The 22,775-nt window shown below is 43.3% G+C and overlaps 2 protein-coding genes across 2 annotated transcripts; both read right to left on the bottom strand.

Moving 5' to 3' along the window:
- Positions 1 to 12,944: 12,944 nt before the first annotated feature.
- Positions 12,945 to 14,839, bottom strand: LOC122931570. The gene is made up of 2 exons (XM_044285645.1): positions 14,386 to 14,839; positions 12,945 to 14,304 (listed from the first exon to the last, which is right to left on the bottom strand). Exons 1-2 carry the CDS (start codon positions 14,616 to 14,618, stop codon positions 12,945 to 12,947), a joined length of 1,593 nt encoding a protein of 530 aa, XP_044141580.1. The 5' UTR covers positions 14,619 to 14,839.
- Positions 14,739 to 17,178, bottom strand: LOC122931569. The gene is made up of 4 exons (XM_044285644.1): positions 17,066 to 17,178; positions 15,950 to 16,109; positions 15,154 to 15,868; positions 14,739 to 15,041 (listed from the first exon to the last, which is right to left on the bottom strand). The coding sequence occupies exons 2-4, from the start codon at positions 16,063 to 16,065 to the stop codon at positions 14,739 to 14,741; spliced, it is 1,134 nt and encodes a 377-aa protein (XP_044141579.1). The 5' UTR covers positions 16,066 to 16,109; positions 17,066 to 17,178.
- Between the last annotated feature and the right edge of the window lie 5,597 nt (positions 17,179 to 22,775).

Here is a 22,775-nt window from a genome sequence, read left to right as displayed (position 1 = left end):
TTCCGCTCGGCGATAGGGGAGTGTGTGCACAGCTGTGCTGGTGTCTGGGGTCCACAGCACAGCTGTGTGACCCTAGACACCCCAGGGGTGCTGCAGCTTGCCCCCCTGCCCCCCCCCTCACCCCCACAACTTTTTTGGGGCGCAGGCAGTTTTTTTTTTTTGTGCGTAGCCTGACTGTGGCTGGCACTCTTAGCGTCCAGCCACAGTTAGCGCATCGCACACCCCACCACTGATCAACTTCGGACGTTTGATCAGCGATTTTAAATTTTTTTCCCCAATTTTCTGCCCTTTTTTTAGTTAGTCTTTTTTTTTTTGGTCTGTTAGGTTTAGGCTAAATTCGTGAACACCCATGCCCCCACACACACGCACACTGAATAAAGATTTACACGCACACACGCATGCAGACACACACTCCCCTATGGCCCACCGGATGTTCTCGGCCGAGGAGGCATATGCCCAGCTTGCCTCCGACTCCGAGAGTCCGAGTGAGGACGAGGATGGCCCCACTTTCCTTTTGTCATCCACGTCCTCCTCATCATCTAGCGATGATGATGAGCCCCCAAGGTGGGGGAGACACTGCCAGGGGGAGCAAGGGGACCACCATGCTAGGGGCCCTGTGGCCCACCCTAGTATGAACAGCTCTGGGGCCCACCAGTTAAATCCACCGGAGAACCCTGCCGGTGAACTTGTCTGGTGTACCCCAGAGCGTTTTGAGCCTGTGATTCCTGATTTTGTAGGCCAACCAGGAATCCAGATTTCCACAGTGGGCTTCACTGAATACAACTATTTTAGTCTTTTTTTCAGTGACCACTTTGCAAATCTAATGATGGAGCAAACAAACCTGTATGCCAAACAGTTTGTTGCTCAACACCTGGGCTCCTTTTTGGCTAGGCCCGGTGGCTGGACCCCGGTCAGTGCAGCCGAGATGAGGACATTTTGGGGCCTCGTGCTGCACATGGGCCTAGTCAAGAAACCTAGTGTCAGGCATTACTGGAGTGGGGATGTCCTCTACCAGATCCCACTTTACAGTTCGGCCATGACACGCTCCCGGTTTGAGGCCATCCAGAAATGCCTGCATTATGCAGATAATGCAGCATGTCCCCCCCCAAGGTGTTCCTGCCTATGACCGCCTGTACAAAATCAGGCCGGTCATCGATAACTTTGGGGCCAAATTTGTACAGGCCTATGTACCTGGAAGGGAGGTCGCGGTTGATAAGTATCTCATTGCTTTCAAGGGGAGACTCCTTTTCCACCAGTATGTTCCCTCTAAGCGGGCGAGGTATGGCATGAAGCTGTACAAACTTTGTGAGAGTACCTCAGGGTGCACTTACAAGTTTCATGGGGCGAGATTCCCGTATTCAACACCCAGAATGTCCCCCCACTCTGGGTGTTAGCGGGAAACTTGTGTGGGACCTTCTGCACCCACTGCTAGATAAGGGTTACCTCCTGTACGTGGATAACTTTTATACTAGTATCCCCTTGCTCCAGTCCCTCACCGCCAGATCCACATCCGCTTGTGGGACTGTGTGGAAAAATCAACGCGGCCTCCCTACCTACCCCCTCCAGGTACCTATCCCCAGGGGTGAGACCTGTGCCCTTACCAGTGGAAACCTGTTGCTGGTCAGCTATAAAGACAAGAGGGATGTCCTTGTACTGTCCACAATTCATGGTAACAGCATCACCCCTTTCCCTGTGCAAGGTACCGCGGCAACTGTCCTGAAACCCGATTGTATCGTCGACTACAATCGGTATATGGGAGGAGTTGATCTCTCTGATCAATTCCTCAAGCCATATAACGCCATGCGCGAAACCCGGGCATGGCACAAAAAAGTTGCAGTCTACTTGGTACAGGTTGCCTTGTACAACTCTTTTGTGCTGTCCAGGAGCGCTGGCAACACAGGGACATTCCTTCAGTTCTATGAGGCAGTCCTCAAGGCCCTGATCTTTTCTGACCGGGAAAGAGCAGGACGAAGTACCTCGGGAACTGGAGGCACCCGGATCGTCCCTGGCCAACACTTGCCAGGTGTGGTCCCCCATACTGGAAAGAAGGGACATAACCCAAACAAGTGCAGAGTGTGTCACAGGAGAAGGATACGGAAGGACACCCCTACTCAGTGTGACACACGCCCCGATCATCCGGGTGTCACCGCCAGATATCTGAGAAGCTCTGACAGACGTTCTTCAGAACCTCCTGCTTGAGGTTCTTTTGTTTTGCTTTTGTTTTGTCATCTCATTTTCCTCTCTCAGCTGTCATCTAGTTGCACTGATTGCATCCCTTTAATCTCCTCCCATACTGCATCACTTTGCGGTTTTTACAACTTCCTGGAGTGTGCTGATGCTAGAAGCTGTTACTGTTGCATCCACAAGATAAGTCTGTTTTTTTTATTTCTGTTTGCCTATGGGCTTGATCCTAGGTGACCCTGACTCCCTCCGTATTAAGTGTAGGGAGCCGGTGGTCGTGTCTCCTCACTATTATAGGGTGTTCAGGTGTCATACAGTCGAGGAACGAGGGTATGCAATTTTCTACCATTGAGATTTTTGCATAGGCTGAGCAGTAAGGGAGAGAGCTAGGGCTCTTACAGGGCTTACCCTATTGTTCCTTAGTTTTGGATCAAGTCAGTCGGATCTTCATTTGTGTCTTCTAGTTTTCTGTAACACCATCCGTGACACCGGGCCTCTGCATTATTGGTTGCTTCAGGGAGTACCACACTTCCATGGAGTACTAAATTTATATCCAAATTTAGCCACTGACAATCGGATAAAAAAATGGTTCTCAGACTTGAGACACTAAGGCCTCTTTCACATGAGCGTGTCCGGATGCGTTGCGGCAAACCCGCGCGAGTAGGTACGCAATTGCAGTCAGTTTTGACTGCGATTGCATTCCATTGTTCAGTTTTTATCGTGCAATGCGTTTTGCACAAGCGTGATAAAAAACTGAATGTGGTACCCAGACCCGGACTTCTTCACAGAAGTTCAGGTTTGGGTTTAAGGTTGTGTAGATTGTATTATTTCCCCTTATAACATCGCTATAAGGGAAAATAATAGCATTCTGAATACAGAATGCATAGTACAATAGGGCTGGAGGGGTTAAAATAAAAAATAAAAAATTTAACTCACCTTAATCCACTTGTTCGCGCAGCCGGCGTCTCTTCTGTCTTCAACTGTGAGGAATATGACCTTTGATGACGTCACTACGTTCATCACATGGTCTATCACATGATCCATCACTATGTGACATCATCAAAGGTCCTATTTCTCTTAGATGAAGACGGCTTAGAGATGCCGGCTGCGCGAACAAGTGGATTAAGGTGAGTTCAATTTTATTTTTTTATTTTTTGACCCCTTCAGCCCTATTGTACTATGCATTATGTATTCAGAATGCTATTACCGTATTTTTCGCCCCATAAGACACTCTTTTTCTCCCCCCAAAATGGGGGGGAAATGCCCCTGCGTCTTATGGGGCAAATGCTGGAAGTTTTACATCTCTGGCTGCGAGAGCGGGGTAGGGACTGGGAGGAGTAGCTGGGGGCCGGCAATAGCGGCGGGCCGGTGCAGTCAGTGTAATATAGCCCCGCCGCTCCGATATACTAATATAAAATGTCTTATTCAATTAATAGTTATTAAACATGCCCCCTCACTTCTAATAGTACCTTACATCTTAACCGCTTCAGTAGAATGCAGGCAGGCAGGCCGGGCGAGCGGCAGCGTAACTCCCTGATGTCACGTGCCTGGGCCTCCTACTTTATGAATGAAGCAGGCGGTGCGGGCAAGTGACGTCAGTGAGTGACATGCCGCCTGGCCTGCCTGGGTTGTACTGAAGCAGTTAGGATGTACGGTACTATTAGGAGTTGGGGGGGGGGCATGTGTAATAACTTTTAATTGAATAAGACATTATATTTGTATACTGGAGCAGCGGGTGGGGGGATCTGTGGATGACATTTTTATGGGGGACATCTGTGGATGGCACAGTTATGGGCTGGGGGAGTCTGTGGATGGCACTGTTATGGGCTGGGGGGTCTGTGGATGGCACTGTTATGGGTTGGGGGGTCTGTGGATGGCACATATATAACAGTGCCATCCACAGATCCCCCTTGTAACAGTGCCAGCCACAGATCCCCCTGTAACAGTGTCCGTCACAGATCCCCTCATAAGTGACTGTCATCCACAGATCCCCCCATAAGTGTCTGTCATCCACAGATCCCCCATAAGTGTCCGTCATCCACAGATCCCCCCATAAGTGTCCATCATCCACAGATCCCCCCATAACAGTGTCCACAGATCCCCCATAACAGTGTCCATCATCCACAGATCCCCCCATAACAGTGTCCGTCATCCACAGATCCCCCCATAACAGTGTCCGTCATCACCATATCCCCCCATAACAGTGTCCGTCATCCACAGATCCCCCCATAACAGTGTCCGTCATCCACAGATCCCCCATAACAGTGTCCGTCATCCACAGATCCCCTCATAACAGTGTCCGTCATCCACAGATCCCCCATAACAGTGTCCGTCATCCACAGATCCCCCATAACAGTGTCCGTCATCCACAGATCCCCAGTAATAGTGCCATCCACAGACCACCATTAGTTCCAAACCCACCAAAAGCACACCTTTTGGTAAAAAAAAAAATGTTTTCTTATTTTCTTACCCAAAAACCTAGGTGCGTCTTATGGGCCGGTGCGTCTTATAGGGCGAAAAATACGGTATTTTCCCTTAGAACCATGTTATAAGAGGAAATAATAATGATCGGGTCCCCCTCCCGATCGTCTCCTAGCAACCTTGTGTGAAAATAGCACCGCATCCGCACTTGCTTGTGGATGCATGCGATTTTCACGCAGCCCCATTCACTTCTATGAGGCCTGCGTTGCGTGAAAAACGCATAAAATAGAGCTTGCTGCAATTTTTACACAACGCACAAGTGATGCGTGAAAATCTGTGGATGGCACAGTTATGGGCTGGGGGAGTCTGTGGATGGCACTGTTATGGGCTGGGGGGTCTGTGGATGGCACTGTTATGGGTTGGGGGGTCTGTGGATGGCACATATATAACAGTGCCATCCACAGATCCCCCTTGTAACAGTGCCAGCCACAGATCCCCCTGTAACAGTGTCCGTCACAGATCCCCTCATAAGTGACTGTCATCCACAGATCCCCCCATAAGTGTCTGTCATCCACAGATCCCCCCATAAGTGTCCGTCATCCACAGATCCCCCCATAACAGTGTCCACAGATCCCCCCATAACAGTGTCCGTCATCACCATATCCCCCCATAACAGTGTCCGTCATCAACAGATCCCCCCATAACAGTGTCCGTCATCCACAGATCCCCCATAACAGTGTCCGTCATCCACAGATCCCCTCATAACAGTGTCCGTCATCCACAGATCCCCCATAACAGTGTCCGTCATCCACAGATCCCCCATAACAGTGTCCGTCATCCACAGATCCCCAGTAATAGTGCCATCCACAGACCACCATTAGTTCCAAACCCACCAAAAGCACAACTTTTGGTAAAAAAAAAATGTTTTCTTATTTTCTTACCCAAAAACCTAGGTGCGTCTTATGGGCCGGTGCGTCTTATAGGGCGAAAAATACGGTATTTTCCCTTAGAACCATGTTATAAGAGGAAATAATAATGATCGGTTCCCCTCCCGATCGTCTCCTAGCAACCTTGTGTGAAAATCGCACCGCATCCGCACTTGCTTGTGGATGCATGCGATTTTCACGCAGCCCCATTCACTTCTATGAGGCCTGCGTTGCGTGAAAAACGCATAAAATAGAGCTTGCTGAAATTTTTACACAACGCACAAGTGATGCGTGAAAATGTATGGGTCCGGATTCAGTGCGGGTGCAATGCGTTCAACTCATGCATTGCACCCGCGCAGAGAACTCGCCTATGTGAAAGGGGCCTAAAACAAAAAAAAATCAAAAATATTATTTTGTAAAACTAAAATAAATAAAGTAGACATATTAGGTATCGCCGCATCCGTAAGAATCTGCTCTATAAAAATACCCACCTAACCCCTCAGATGAACATGGTAAAAAAAAAAAGACTGTGCCAAAAAAGCTATATTTGGGCAAATTTTCTATTTTAATCCATTTTTTTTCAATAACAAAGCAAGGGTTAACAGCCAAACAAAACTTAATATTTATTAGCCTCATACTGCAGTTTACAGAAACATCCCTTATGTGGTCATAAACTGCTATATGACCAAACGGCAGGGGGCAGAATGAAAGGAACGCCGTATGGTTTCTGGAAGGCAGATTTTGATGGATCTTTTTTTTTGGCACCATGTCCCCCTGATGCACCCCTAGAGTAAAAACTCCATAAAAGTGACCCCATCTAAGAAACTACACCCCTCAAGGTATTCAAAACTGATTTTTAAAAACGTCGTTAACCAGAATCCAAAGTTCTTTGCTGTCAGGTTAATGCCTTTTGGCTAATTTCTGGGGCCTGCACTGGCCGCAAGTTACTTTTTTATCCGGTGACTGCCTAATGTACTTCCAGCCACAGAATCCAAAGTTCTTTGCTGTCAGGTGAATGCTTATTGTCAAATTGTCGGGGCCTGTACTGGCCCACAGTTATATTTTTATCCTGTAAAAACCTAATGTACCTCCAGCCACAGAATCCAAAGTTCTTTGGTGTCAGGTGAATGCCTATTGGCTAATTCTTGGGGCCTGTACTGGCCAACAGTTACATTTTTATCCTGTGGCCGCCTAATGTACCTCCAGCCACAGAATCCAAAGTTCTTTGCTGTCAGGTGAATGCCTATTGGCTAATTCTTGGGGCCTGTACTGGCCAACAGTTACATTTTTATCCTGTGGCCGCCGAATATACCTCCAGCCACAGAATCCAAAGTTCTTTGCTGTTAGGTGAATGCTTATTGGCTAATTTTTGGGGCCTGTACTGGCTGACAGTTACATTTATATCCAGTGATTGCCTAATGTACTTCCAGCCACAGAATCCAAAGTTCTTTGGTGTCAGGTGAATGCCTATTGGCTAATTTTTGGGGCCTGTACTGGCCGACAGTTACTTTTTTATCCTTTGACCGCTTAACGTACCACCAGCCACAGAATCCAAAGTTCTTTGCTGTCAGGTGAATGCCTATTGTCAAATTTTTGGGGCCTGTACTGGATGACAGTTACATTTGTATCCTGTAAAAGCCTAATGTACCTCCAGCCACAGAATCCAAAGTTCTTTGCTGTCAGGTAAATGCCTATTGCCTAATTTTTGGGGCCTGTACTGTCCGACAGTTACATTTTTATCCTGTGACCGCCTAATATACTTCCAGCCACAGATTTCAAAGTTCTTTGCTGTCAGGTGAATGCCTATTGTCTAATTTTTGGGGCCTGTACTGGCTGACAGTTACATTTTTATTCTGTAAAAGCCTAATGTACCTCTAGTCACAGAATCCAAAGTTCTTTGCTGTCAGGTGAATGCCTATTGGCTAATTTTTGGGGCCTATACTGGCCAACAGTTATATTTTTATCCTGTAAAAGCCTAATGTACCTCCAGCCACAGAATCCAACGTTCTTTGCTGTCAGGTGAATGCCTATTGCCCAATTTTTGGGGCCTGTACTGACCGAAAGTTACATTTTTATCCTGTGACCGCCTAATGTAACTCCAGCCACAGAATCCAAAGTTCTTTGCTGTCAGGTGAATGCCTATTGCCTAATTTTTGGGGCCTGTACTGGCCTACAGTTACATATTTATCCTTTGAACGCCTAATGTACCTCCAGCCACAGAATCCAAAGTTCTTTGCTGTCAGGTGAATGCCTATTGCCCAATTTTTGGGGCCTGTACTGACCGAAAGTTACATTTTTATCCTGTGACCGCCTAATGTAACTCCAGCCACAGAATCCAAAGTTCTTTGCTGTCAGGTGAATGCCTATTGCCTAATTTTTGGGGCCTATACTGGCCGACAGTTATATTTTTATCCTGTAAAAGCCTAATATACCTCCAGCCACAGAATCCAAAGTTCTTTGCTGTCAGATGAATGCCTATTGGCTAATTTTTGGGGCCTGTACTGGCTGACAGTTACATATTTATCTTGTGACTGCCTAATGTACCTCCAGCCACAGAATCCAAAGTTATTTGCTGTCAGGTGAATGCCTATTGGCTAATTTTTGGTGCCTGTACTGGCCTGTACTGGCCAACAGTTAAATTTAATTTATCTGTTGCCACATAATGCCACACCCTTGTCTCACTCCTCTGCCTCTTATTATGGTGGCGTATGAACCGCATTCACCCCGTACTGTGCCCCCTTATACCCTGCATTGTGCCCTCTTATAACATCCTGTGCAGTGCCCCTAGTCATTCCCTGTACTGTGCCCTCTTGTACTCTTTTATCCGGTCACTGTATGGCAGTGTTATCCGGTCACTGTGCAGAGGTGTTATCCGGTCAATGTATGGCGGTGATATCCAATATCTGGATGGCCATAACTGTATCCCTTTCCCTGCCCACGCCATCCTTTTTTTAGACCTGGCATGAGTGGTAAAAATATGCATATTGCAATGCTAAGTATCTTTGCGCCACAATCTGTGTCAGAAATACGCCTAACATAGACTTTTTTCTATATAATAAATGACCACCTAATTGTATTATTATTCAGGGATAGGGCTGGGTTCACATCCTATTTTTACCATCCATTTAATGTATACCAAAAATATATGCTTTAACAGATGCCTCAGACTGATGCTATACAGTGGCGTCCATTTACCATACAATTCCATGGTAGAAAAAATTTTACATTAACGTATTCTTTTTTTTTATGGACTCTGCAGGATACAAAAAAAATGTGGAGTGCTGCACATTTGTATACATCAAACCGATAGGTTATAACATTTTCTAGGCTCCAGCAGGGCACATTTTCGAGAGTTTCCCTTTAAGACGCATAAAAATGTCCCCTGATTAAAATACTTATTTTTTGTGGGAATTTTTGCCAATGATCCCCCTCTGGTATATCACTGTCCATGTTGTGGGACTATTTGTGTATTTTTAGTAAGTGTTTGCTGGTGAACCCTCCCGGCCAATGTTCGTCCATCACTTCCGGCCGCACCCAGCCATTGTTATACTCCAGCGCAGTTTGCCCGTTCTGTTTGACATTTCCCAATGTTTTGTTGCCTCCCCAAATTAAAAAAAATAAGAATAAAAAGAAATATATGAAAAAAAAAAAAACTGTGTTGGCTACCTCCTCCGCCTATTTCACCTACACCGCCATGTCCACCTTCTCCTTCTACTCAATCTTGAACCAGGAGGTGGAGGTGAATAATATTCCAGCGCAGTTTGTTTGTTCTGTTTCCATTTTCCAATGTTTTGGGACCTCTACAAAGAAAAAGAAAAAAAAAGAAAAAAAAACATGTTGGCTACCTCCTCTTCCACCTACACCGCTACGTCCACCGCCTCCTCAACCATCTACTCCACTTGGACCTCCGCCTCCAGGTTCAAGATTATTATTTTTTTATTTTTTCTTCTATGTTATTTTAAGTCATTTCCCTACCCACATTTGTACGCAGGGCAATTGTCCTACTCTTAGGCCTCGTTCACATCAGCGTTCAGTCCTCCGTTCGGCTTTCCGTTCTGACTTGCGTCCGTTTCAAAATTGAAACGGATTCATTCATAACGGAACGTAACGGACATATTTTGCTACGTTTTTAAACGGATACCATCTAACGGATACGTTAATAAACGGATTAAAAATGTCAGTTAATGTCCGTTCAATCCGTTTAGTTACTCCGATAACGGATCCGTTTTTTTCCCTTTTTTTTTTTTTTCAGTTGTCCCTCCCCTATCTGCATGCTATATAAAAATGGTGCCATATTGTGACATCCAATTGCTGGAAGAGGAACAATGCTGCCTGCTCATGTCCTTTTTTCTGTGGACTATATGATATGGAAACTTCGAAAGATGCGAATGTCATCCATGAAAAGGAGACGGCGATATTGGGTGCATCCCATTACATCATGCCGAATGACACGAGGTGTATATTCGACCCTTTATCAAGAACTCCGAAAACACCCTGTCAAATTTGCAGAATATCTCCGTGTAAGTGTCGCAAGCTTTGATGACCTTTCCCAACGTTTACGTCGCCGATTGAGACGGAAGGATACGAAATTTCGTCGAAGTGTAACTCCAGAAGAACGACTCATGGTCACTCTGCGGTATGTATGGTACAACTTTCCATTATTGCTTCTACTGTGTTTCAGAGCCTTTTTGTTTTTATTATTATTGTGAGTATATGATTAATCTCAAGAGAAAAGTTTTTAAATATAGTAGTTACCTAAAATATGTAAATGCATCCAAATTTGATACCATTTTCCGTTCAACCTGCTAGGTAATGTTGATCTGTTTGCTGTGAAGGATCTTGAATTAATGCTTGTGGGACAATCCAAAAAGTTGTTTTGCTGCATTTTTTTTTTATTGTGAATAATATTTGTGTAACAATTATGTTAAATTTCATTTTATTTTTTTGTAGGTTTCTGGCTAGTGGTGAAAGTTTTTCCAGTCTTCATTTTCAATTTCGACTAGGGAAATCTACAATATCTTACATTGTTAAAGATAGCATAGCCGACAAGTTTTATGAGGTGACACAGTTTCCCAATTGTATTGGTGCAGTGGATGGGAAGCATGTGAGGCTCTTGAAGCCCCCACGTAGTGGATCCTCCTTTTTTAACTATAAAAAGTATTTTTCTGTGATACTAATGGCAATTGTTGATGCAAATTACAAATTTGTGGCTGTTGATATTGGAGCTTTTGGACGAACCAATGACTCACGTGTTTTTAAAAATTCTAATATGGGAAAAAGGCTGTACTCCGGAAACTTTGGTATACCAGAGCCCAGGCCTTTACCAGGTACTACAAACCCTGCACTTCCATTTGTTCTAGTTGGAGATGAAGCTTTCCAAATGTGTGGAAATTTACTGAAGCCATATGCCAGCCGTGGTCTAGACTATCGCAAAAGAGTGTTCAATTACAGACTGACTCGAGCAAGAAGAATGGTCGAGTGTGCTTTTGGCATATTGACTGCAAAATGGCGAATATTCACTCGTCCAATACAATTGAAAACAGATACTGTGGATGATGTCATAAAAGCATGCGTTGTGTTGCACAATTATGTACTGACCAAAGAGCCTTTGCCTACGGAGCCACTGGCATTAAATCCACCAGGAGATAACATAGAAACTGGCCCAAGATCAACAGTTGCTGTGAGTCGCATGCGCGATCAATTTGCAGAATATTTCATTTCTTCAGCTGGATCTGTGCATTGGCAGGATGAACATATTTGAACAAATATTCTCTATTGTTTGTTACTGTTTGTTTATTAAATATGTACAGTTGAAAGTTGTAATTAGTTATGTACATAATAGTTTATTTTATTGTTTCTTCTTAATATATTGTTGTTTATTGTTGAGTCAACCATGATGTATCGGTCTACCTACATTTATTGCCTTGGATTCAGCAAAAGGTAAGCCTCTCCAACCATCTCCATATTCCTTGTTTGTCGTTTTGAGTCTTGAAAGTATGAAAACCACTGACAAAGAATATTTGAAATTATAAAAGTATTTATTTAGATAAATACTTTTTTTTAAACATATTTTTATATTTAAATAATCATTTGCATAAGTTTACAAATAAACTTCCATAAAAGCACGTAGCTCAACACAATGGAACTAGAATTCACATAAGAAAAGGATAAGCTCTACCGTACATGTAGGAATAACAAAATGTCCATTGTGAAAAAGTTGTTCTATCTGTGACTGAAGTGTACACCATTCTCTTGATTGCACATGCTATGTGATAGCATCATCATACCAAGTTCAGAATAATCACACTACAGTATGCACCGCGAGACATGTCTTCCTTGAGCGGGCAAGAAGTTATATGGTGACATGAAACATGCAAATGGAAGTGCACATCATCAGTTATTTCAATGCTGCTATGCACCAAACACAGGGCTACTGTGCATCATCAATATGATGTAGAAAGTGCTAGACTACAGCCATGTGGGTGGCACAACATGCAAAGAATCAGTGTAATCACTGATGGTGTGTCCTCCAGTACCCCTTTAAATTACATCAGCAGGTACAATTTTTTTTTGACAAACACCATGTCTCTGAGTGTGTTCAGTCTTGTGCATGAGACATTATATCAAAGAAAATAGTAATGACATATGCCATTTCTATTATTGTATTTGCATTGTTTTCAAGCAAGTGTACAATGGAGGATCACGATAGCGAGACAATAGCAATGGAACAACAACAGGTGGGAGACTGAAAAAGTCATCAGCTTTGTGCAGACCACGCAAGGTGGTGAATAAGTGACAGTATATAGATTTGTGTACTGTGTCACTCACTCACAAGTGGTAAACAAGAACTATCATCATAATCATTGCAGTCCATTACTGTAAAAGAGTTGAACCAATCTGAGTCTAGTCATGGTAGCTAATCTCTGTGTCTCTGACCCATGTGCTGATGAATGGCATTTTTCTCCTTAATATAAGGAAAAAAGACTAGTTGGAAAACTGTAAGTCATCAGCACCTTGGGCAGGAGATAAAGAAATCATGAATAATAAGGCCAATTACTCTTTTTAGGGTCCAATCTGCTATGATTATCATGTTAGTTCTTGAAAATCTAAACGTCCGAACGAGGAAATCAAACCACCTGCCTATATTTAGCAGCTTGTATGGGCTTCTGAAAGCTGATAAGTGCACAATAATTACACACATATCTGAAACCTCCTTATTAATCTAATAATATAAAAGTATAAAACATATAAAATCTTTCAAGTTCAACATCATTAAAGTGCAAAAATTGACACAGCGGTCAATATAAACCTTGTGAGGTACTTATTTATAAACTTCAACAAATTGACACAGTGGTCAATATAAACCTTGTGAGGTACTCATTTATAAACTTTAAAACATAATATATATTTTGTTTACTAGGGTGGTGGTTGAGTGAATGGAGCCTTTCCTGGGGCTGCAGTTGGGGACCCAGCATCTTCTGCACTTTGGTCTAGAAGTGATTGCATGAACGAAAGTTGTGGTCTGACATATTCACCCTGTTGTTGATGTTGTGGGGTATGAAGGGAATATGAATCAGTATCAGATTGGTATGGAACAGATTTGTTTGAGAAAGGGGTAGTAAAAGTGGTTGGAGTGGGAAAAACGGAGGTGGAAACACCTTCGTTTATGGAGATTTTATTTTGAGTTGACATAGAAATCACATCTGGACTTGGTGTCTGTAGACGTGTTTGGGAACTTCCAGTGTTGTTGGATTGGAAAGGTGTTTGTGCAGAGACATAGGAAGGTAGCTGTGATTGAGATTGGCTTAAAGTCTCTTGAAAGGTTGATGCAGGTTGATATCTGACGGATGTGCTATCGCTTTGAGAAGGTGGAAATGTGTGAGCCGTTGGGTATTGGTGGGACGTAGGTTGTCTTTGGGACGGTGGATGGCTTTGGGATGGAATAAAGATGTGGGATGTTGATGGAAAGTTCTGTAAAGTTGGAAAGTTTTGTGCAGTGCCTACGTTTTGGGCCTGTGGGAAGTTGTGGTATGTAGGTAAAGTTTTGGATGGGGGAAAGTTTTGGGAGTGGCTAAAGTTTTGGGATAGGGCTAAGTTTTGTGACTGTTGAAAGTTTTGTGACTGTTGAAAGTTTTGTGACTGTTGAAAGTTTTGTGACTGTTGAAAGTTTTGTGACTGGGGAGCGATATGTGGCTCAGAGTATGAGTGAGCAGGTGGAGAAGTCATGGATGTTGGGTAGGAGGTGGCTGGTGGATACGACTGAGCCAGAGGAACAAAATTAGAGGATGGTGCGTGTTTAATATTCCAAACAGTTTTGATCAATGTCACTCGACAATCACAATTCTGCTCTGGAGTCATGTTGTCCATCCAATGACTTAACGTTAAGAGAAACTGCTGATTATGGTTAAGGGGTTCTGGACGACAAACTACCTCGACATGATTGATCATGGAAGTTAACTCTTGCTTATACCGAGTTTGCTCCTCCTCTATTTTTAATAAACAATCTCGGAAGATCAGTGCAAGATCCTCAAAGACTCTATGTGGTCTTCGAAGTGGCCTCGGCCTACTTAAAACTCTGTCAAAGGCAGAAGAAATGAACTGTCGAGTATCTTCAATCTGAGCACATGTCTCAGTTTGCCGGCCGCGCGACTCCAGAGCAGAATCCTGTGACTGAGATGGTAATGAAGTTTGATCGGTAGATCGTCCAGACAATTGTTCGGTTGAGTCCTCATGTTCAACAGGTTCTGCTTCAGGAGGGAGTGTGCTTGAATGAGTCCTAAAATAGATAGGGAAATAAAAGGTATAATTTCTATATTCATAATTTTTTTTTGTCTTCTCTTTAGGAAATTTAACTCACATGCGCTGCTGAAAACAACGTTGAAGAAATTGAAGATGTGGTGCATATTGGTAAGGTTTCCTCCGAGAAGTACCCGAACCACTTGGCGCCGTTCGTTCATGATTGAGGTCACGCATAAACCTATCGCGTATTGACCTCCAGCGTGTTGATATGATTTCAGCTAGAAAATAAAGAACAATTTTAATAACCGTATATAATGTTATATATTCTTTTCTGTTGACATCGGATTGCATAAAAAACTGTTGCCCCAGGCAGTCCAAAATTCTGCATTGTATTTAACTGTTATTTTGCCCGGTACCTGAATTGGCTGTATCAGTTGTTGAAACAAAGTTTTCCAAACAGAAAACTTATGCTCACTTCACTATTCTTCCAACTAGAAACATCACTATCAAATCTTCTAAAACCAAATGATTTAACAAAAGGAATGAAATTAATGTACCACAATTTTTTTTAGCCTGACGACTCAAATCGTTCCATGTGGGAACCAAATTGGCATAGACCTCTTGCCATTGTCGACGAGTCGTGTTGTGGTCCGAGTGCTTGGGGTCTGTTTGGTCCCATAAAGCTGGCCTTGCTTCTACTAGCTGTATTAGCAGTTCACAGTTTATGATTGGGAGAAATTGCCTATCTTCCTCGTCCAATTCTTGCTGTTTACCCTATTTGGTTTTAAACAAATGTTATCATTACCTATAAAAGCTACCTGCAATTCCAATAGCACTTAAGTCTTTTGGATAAAACTTGTATAGCGAATATGTTGCATGTGCCAACCACTGCCCACTGCAAGTTTTGGGATAGGGCTAAGTTTTGTGACTGTTGAAAGTTTTGTGACTGTTGAAAGTTTTGTGACTGTTGAAAGTTTTGTGACTGTTGAAAGTTTTGTGACTGGGGAGCGATATGTGGCTCAGAGTATGAGTGAGCAGGTGGAGAAGTCATGGATGTTGGGTAGGAGGTGGCTGGTGGATACGACTGAGCCAGAGGAACAAAATTAGAGGATGGTGCGTGTTTAATATTCCAAACAGTTTTGATCAATGTCACTCGACAATCACAATTCTGCTCTGGAGTCATGTTGTCCATCCAATGACTTAACGTTAAGAGAAACTGCTGATTATGGTTAAGGGGTTCTGGACGACAAACTACCTCGACATGATTGATCATGGAAGTTAACTCTTGCTTATACCGAGTTTGCTCCTCCTCTATTTTTAATAAACAATCTCGGAAGATCAGTGCAAGATCCTCAAAGACTCTATGTGGTCTTCGAAGTGGCCTCGGCCTACTTAAAACTCTGTCAAAGGCAGAAGAAATGAACTGTCGAGTATCTTCAATCTGAGCACATGTCTCAGTTTGCCGGCCGCGCGACTCCAGAGCAGAATCCTGTGACTGAGATGGTAATGAAGTTTGATCGGTAGATCGTCCAGACAATTGTTCGGTTGAGTCCTCATGTTCAACAGGTTCTGCTTCAGGAGGGAGTGTGCTTGAATGAGTCCTAAAATAGATAGGGAAATAAAAGGTATAATTTCTATATTCATAATTTTTTTTTGTCTTCTCTTTAGGAAATTTAACTCACATGCGCTGCTGAAAACAACGTTGAAGAAATTGAAGATGTGGTGCATATTGGTAAGGTTTCCTCCGAGAAGTACCCGAACCACTTGGCGCCGTTCGTTCATGATTGAGGTCACGCATAAACCTATCGCGTATTGACCTCCAGCGTGTTGATATGATTTCAGCTAGAAAATAAAGAACAATTTTAATAACCGTATATAATGTTATATATTCTTTTCTGTTGACATCGGATTGCATAAAAAACTGTTGCCCCAGGCAGTCCAAAATTCTGCATTGTATTTAACTGTTATTTTGCCCGGTACCTGAATTGGCTGTATCAGTTGTTGAAACAAAGTTTTCCAAACAGAAAACTTATGCTCACTTCACTATTCTTCCAACTAGAAACATCACTATCAAATCTTCTAAAACCAAATGATTTAACAAAAGGAATGAAATTAATGTACCACAATTTTTTTTAGCCTGACGACTCAAATCGTTCCATGTGGGAACCAAATTGGCATAGACCTCTTGCCATTGTCGACGAGTCGTGTTGTGGTCCGAGTGCTTGGGGTCTGTTTGGTCCCATAAAGCTGGCCTTGCTTCTACTAGCTGTATTAGCAGTTCACAGTTTATGATTGGGAGAAATTGCCTATCTTCCTCGTCCAATTCTTGCTGTCTACCCTATTTGGTTTTAAACAAATGTTATCATTACCTATAAAAGCTACCTGCAATTCCAATAGCACTTAAGTCTTTTGGATAAAACTTGTATAGCGAATATGTTGCATGTGCCAACCACTGCCCACTGCATCTTTTGTTTTAATAAAAAAATATAAATTTTTTTTGGATTTCCTTGTATTTGGTCTTTGGGTGTGAACGGCTATAAAGATATAGACTTGGCGAGCGGGTCATTGCTTTTTATTTTATAAGAGGGTAGCCCCTGTTCATGGTATGTCCATTATGGCATAAGCAACACTTAAACTTTGGTTTGGGTAAAACAAATGTCTCCAATCCTCATGGTCATTTGTTCTAATAATAAAAAAAATTTGAGGTATGATGGCCACGTTATCTTATAGGTGATATAAGATACTGTATACTGAGGGCAGTGTGGACAGCTCACATCACAGCACATGTGCCTACTCACACGGCCTACACGTCCACCACGACTGCCACGACCACGTTGTCCGCGACCACCACGCCTGGAAGTTCTTTTTTGAACAGGTGATGGATTTTCAATTTGACTGTTTGGGTCCTAATAAATAATATAGTTATCACAAAAGAAAATTGATTTATTTAGAGAACCTAAGTATAGATACTCACATCGTCATCGTTATGACGTCTACTTCGCGGATTTTCAATGGAATGTGAACCCTCCTGTGTCTGAAAAACAAGCACAGTTTTGGATTCATTGAAAATTGCCGTCTGCCTGCCCTGCAGCAACCAAAATGCATCACCCATATACACTCTTTCATATCTTTTTGCCAATACATTGGCCTATCTATCCTTTTGCGGTGTTGGCAAATCATGTACCTTTCGAGTTTATATCCATTGTACCAATTATGGATGTGTAGAAACCAAAAAATCTAAATATAACATTCCACACTTACTGACTCCATTGGTTCAGGAGAAAAACGCAATTCCTCGCCAGCAGAGGATTCAGTGTCGGAGTGTCCCTGAAATATATAAATATGTATTGTGGTTCAAACATATTTATTATTTGGATCATTAATAATAGATTTTTATTTAAAGATTTTTACCTGCATGTGAAAGGAGGGGGTACTTTGACTGCAAACCGAAGGAGAAGGCGAAGACATCTGAAAACGTTACAGAAACATTATAGACAAGAGCTTATAGACATATTTCAACATACACATTGGCACAAGATGCAACAAGGGTAAAAACAGGGATTAGTCAAAACACTAAATTGCTCCTCTAGTCATTAAAATTATATCAACCTTACAGCATTCCCCAGTAGCATTATAGCATCCCCCAGTAGCCTTATAGCATTCTCCAGCAGCCTTATAGCATCCCCCAGTAGCCTAGTAGCACCCCCGCAGTAGCCGAATAGCATCCCCCACTTGCGCAATAGCATCCTCCAACAGGCTTCAACAGTAGCATAATAGCATTCCCCAGTAGCCTTATAGCATCCTCCCATAGCCTTATAGCATCCACAGTTTCAAAATATTTGCCCCCAGTAGCCAAATAACATGTCCCAGTAGCGTAATAGCATCTCACAAAAGACTAATAACATCCCCCATGTGCCTAATAGCATCCACAGTTTCAAGATATTAGCCCCCAGTAGCCAAATAGCATGCACCAGTAGATGATTGAAGTAAATACTTTTCAATTGCATCAATTCATACCCTTTTCTTGAGACTTTCTCCAACTTGCACATCAGCCTTCAGAAATGGTGAGGAGTAGCGCTCACGTGACTGTCACATGACACTCCCTTGTTTCCTGTCTTCGTTTGTAAGTTCCTGTTTGTTCTGCGCATGTTCAGCAACAAAAAAAACGTACTTTAGGAACGCTATGTCCGCGAAATAAAAATTGAACAATCCGTTTCTCATTTACTACAATGAACGTGAATGGACGCTCCGTCAAGAATCCGCTTTTCTGAACGTAGAAAAAAATCCTGCAAGCAGGATTTTGTTTTCCGTCTGAAAAAACGTATTCCGAACGTATTACCAACTAACGGAGTCAAACGTATGCATACATACGTCAATTAGTTTCTATGGGAGGTTGAACGGATACGTTTTTAGATTTTTTTTTCTACTTCCGGACGGACTACAGGAACGGAGAGCTTGAACGCAGATGTGAACATAGCCTTACCCCTATTTTTCTTTCTTTCGCAGCCCTCTAGCCCTTACTATAACTATTTTACAGCCATTTTACAGCACCAAAGTTCAGGTCCCCATTTACTTCTAAGGGGTTTGGGTTCGAGTTCGGGTCAAGTTCAGTACCCGGACTGAATATTGAACTAAAGTTCATTCGAAACCGTCGAACCTGCTCGTCCCTACTCTCTAATTATTATACAGTTTTTCTTATTAAAGAAAACACCTGACAAGTGTCCTTAAACTGTTGTCTGGATATGTGAGATCTGAAGTGAAAGTGCACCATGCACATTTGTTGCCTAATTTAGTGATAGTATGGGCTAACAATTGCAGAAGCTCTGGTGTGAAATAAAAAAGAGCCCCCCGAGAAGTGACCATGTTATGGAAACTATATCCTTTAAGGAAATTTTCAAGGGGTGTAGTGATGCCACAATAAGAAAAATAATTACCCGCCAATAAAAACCCTGATGTAGGATATTGCACTCCAGTTTTTTTTTAACTCTATATGACAGCGGTTTTTGTGGCCTAAATGTGACACTCACGTACGCATGTCTTATCCCAGATGTGCAGTATATCAGATGTTTTTTCACCCCAGTAACCAAAAAGCCGTATTTCTGGCCTAAATGTGACAGCCACTTATGCTTGTCTAATCCTAGATGTGCAGTATATTAGAGGGTTTTTTTCACCCCAGTAACCAAAAAGCCGCATTTCTGGCCTAAATGTGACACTCACTTATGCACCTCTTATCCCAGATGTGCTGTATATTAGAGGGTTTTTTCCCCCCAGTAACCAAAAAGCGTATGTCTGGCCTAAATGTGACAGTCACTTATGCTTTTCTAATCCCAGATGTGCAGTATATTAGAGGGTTTTTTCACCCCAGTAAGCAAAAAGATGTATTTCTGGCCTAAATGTGACAGTCACTTATGCACGTCTAATCCCAGATGTGCAGCATATTAGAGGGTTTTTCTCACCCTAGTAACCAAAAAGCCGCATTTCTGGCCTAAATGTGACAGTCACTTATGCACGTGTAATCCTAGATGTGCAGTATATTAGAGGGTTTTTTCACCCCAGTAACCAAAAAGCCGTATTTCTGACATAGATGGCAGTTGGCTAATCACAGCCATGCCAATAGTAGGCATGGCTGTGATTGCCTTGTGGGGCAAGTAGTATGACGCTTGTTTATTGGCTTCTTTACAGCCTTTCAAAATGCGCCATAAAAATCGCGCAACACCGAACCTGAACTTTTACGTAAATGTTCGGGTTCACTCAACTTTAATAACAATGAGGTCTTCTGCAAAAAGAGCAAGCTTGTGCTCTTTAGATCCCACATTGATGCCCAATATTTTCTGGTCCCGACTGATTTAGTTTTGCCAAAGGTAGATAGTACAAAGAGCAGAAACCCATTTCTGGTACCATTAGTCAGAGGGAAGGTGGTGGATGGAGTGCCATTGGTAAACACTCGCGCAGATGGAATTTAGGGCAGAGATGGCTGAGTAAACTGGGCCAGAGAAGCCAAACTTCTGCAATACGAGAAGGCATAGGGCCAGTTGATGTGGTCAAATGTCTTTTCAGCATCAATGGTGAAAATGATGGCCAGGGAGCCGGAGGCCTCTGCTATTGGATAGGAGACATTTAGTGTTATCCAGCTCCTGTCGCCCTGAAGCAAAACCTGTGATCTATTGATATTAAAGGGGTTGTCAGGGTTCAGAGCTGAACCCGGACATACTCTTATTTTCACCCAGGCAGCCCCCCTAAGGCTAGCATCAGAGCATCTCCTGCTCCGATCCGCTCCCTTGCCATGCACTAAATCGTGCAGGGCACTGGCTCTTTTGTTTATCATAACACACTGCCGAGCAGAAGCTCAGTGTGTTCGGTGATGTCACCGGCTCTGATGGGCAGGCTTTAGGGCAGCGCTAAATACCACCCATCAGTGCCAGTGATGTCACCGAGCTTCCTGGCAGCCCCATGGAGAGCCCGGTGCATCACCGGATCTCCCAAAATTTTCTTTACCCTGCACAATTTAGAGCAGGGCAAAGGAGAGCGTCAGAGCATGAACTGCTCCAATGCTCAAGTCAGGGGGGCTGCCTGGATGAAAATGGAGGAATGTCCGGGTTCAGCTCTGAACCAGGACAACCCCTTTAACGAGAAAATAAATGCCAGGAGCCTATTTGCTAGGATATTTGCGTAAATTCAGCAAAGAGATCGGTTGGTAGCTAGCTGTGTAGAGGGGTGATTTCCCAAGTTTTGCAATGGTTACTCTTTGTGCCTCCAGCATTTCTGATGGAAAGGAGCTTGGCCTCATTGCTGTGGAGTATATAGAGGAAAGATGTTTTAAGAGAAGGAGACTAAACTGTTTATAGTACAGAAAGGAGAATCTGTCGGGACCCGTGGCCTTTTTAAGAGGGAGTGAGCGGATCACTTCTGCAATTTCCTCAGGGGATATCGTTGAGGTCTGTTGAGGTCCTCTAGATGTTCAGGAAACAACTGGGGAAGATTCATCTTCTCCAGAAAGGTACCTGTTTGAGTGAGTTGAGCGGTATTTTGGTCTTCAACAAAATTATATAGGTGCAAATAATAATCCCGAAATGCATTTACAGTGCCTTCCAAAAGTAATTTTATGTGATGGATCAGAACACAATAGTCTAAGTTGGTAGAAGTGAAATGAGAAAAATATATAAATAAAACTATTGTTTAGAAATAGAGAAACAAAAAATTGGCATGTGTGTATGTATTCACCCCCTTTGTTAGGAAGCTGTCACGACCCTTGGTCATTGGTCGTGACTCTTGTGGCCGCATGCAGTTGCCTGCGGTCTTGGTGTTGTTGTCAATCACAGGTGAGGGCTATAGTATGTTGCCTCACCTGTGGTTGCCGCTGGCAACATTGGGTATTTGGCAGCAGTGCAGCCTGAGTGGTGTTAGGCAGCTTGCTGCGGTAGGCATGCGGTTGCTCCTGGCAACCTCTCCTATAGGTGTGCCTTTTATTGGTGTGCACAGTGTGTTGTTTATCAGTGTGCACTTTGTGTGTTGCCCTTGGCAACGTGTTTTTGTGTGCACTTCCTTTGTCTGTTTGTTGTGCACGAGTTCATGTTTTGTATGCACGTAGACACCTCCCTTCACCTGCGGTTGTCCGCGGCAACGTTGTTGTTGTGTGCATGTGGTGGCAGGGTCTCGGCCTGCTGGCTGTTCCCCAGAAAATGTTTGCCACGCATGCCGTTGCTGGCGGTAAAAAGAAAAAAAAAAAAAAAACACCTGAGGCAAACCACCAAGTGCCCCTAGCTGCGGCCGACACAACACCAAAACCGCGGGTAACTGCATGCGGCTCCCAAGGAGTCACGACCAAGGGTCGTGACAGAAGCCCATAAAAAGCTCTGGTGCAACCAATTACCTTCAGAAGTCACATAATTAGTGAAATGATGTCTACCTGTGTGCAATCTAAGTGTCACATGATCTGTCATTACATATATACACCTTTTTTGAAAGGCCCCAGAGGCTGCAACACCCAAGCAAGAGGCATCACTAACCAAGCACTGCCATGAAGACTAAGGAACTCTCCAAACAAGTAAGGGACAATGTTGTTGAGAAGTACAAGTCAGGGTTAGGTTATAAAAAAATATCCAAATCTTTGATGATCCCCAGGATCACCATCAAATCTATCATGACTAAATAGAAAGAACATGGCACAAGAGCAAACCTGCCAAGAGACGGCAGCTCACCAAAACTCATGGACCAGGCAAGGAGGGTATTAATCAGAGTGGCAGCACAGAGACCTAAGGTAACCCTGGAGGAGCTGTAGAGTTCCACAGCAGAGACTGGAGTATCTGTACATAGAATAACAATAAGCCGTACGCTCCATAGAGTTGGGCTTTATGGCAGAGTGGCCAGAAGAAAGACATTACTTCAGCTAAAAACAAAAAGGCACATTGTAAGTTTGCGAAAAGGCATGTGGGAGACTCCCAAAATGTATGGCGGAAGGTGCTCTGGTCTGATGAGACTAAAATTTAACTTTCGGCCATCAAAGAATAC

The sequence above is a fragment of the Bufo gargarizans genome, chromosome 3, assembly GCF_014858855.1.
Source record: "Bufo gargarizans isolate SCDJY-AF-19 chromosome 3, ASM1485885v1, whole genome shotgun sequence".
NCBI classification, from domain to species: Eukaryota; Metazoa; Chordata; class Amphibia; order Anura; family Bufonidae; genus Bufo; species Bufo gargarizans.
Note: the sequence above shows the minus strand (reverse complement) of the source record. Positions and strands in the feature narration are given on the sequence as shown.

What these genes read in the sequence shown, in the direction of transcription:
- LOC122931569 (XM_044285644.1), bottom strand. Translation starts at nt 16,065, where the DNA reads ATGCGTGACCTCAATCATGAACGAACGGCGCCAAGTGGTTCGGGTACT. An exon ending in CGTTGTTTTCAGCAGCGCAT is followed by an intron (nt 15,869 to 15,949) that starts GTGAGTTAAATT and finishes TATCTATTTTAG; the next exon opens with GACTCATTCAAGCACACTCC. An exon ending in AAAACTTGCAGTGGGCAGTG is followed by an intron (nt 15,042 to 15,153) that starts GTTGGCACATGC and finishes AAAACCAAATAG; the next exon opens with GGTAAACAGCAAGAATTGGA.
- LOC122931570 (XM_044285645.1), bottom strand. Translation starts at nt 14,618, where the DNA reads ATGCAATCCGATGTCAACAGAAAAGAATATATAACATTATATACGGTT. An exon ending in CGTTGTTTTCAGCAGCGCAT is followed by an intron (nt 14,305 to 14,385) that starts GTGAGTTAAATT and finishes TATCTATTTTAG; the next exon opens with GACTCATTCAAGCACACTCC.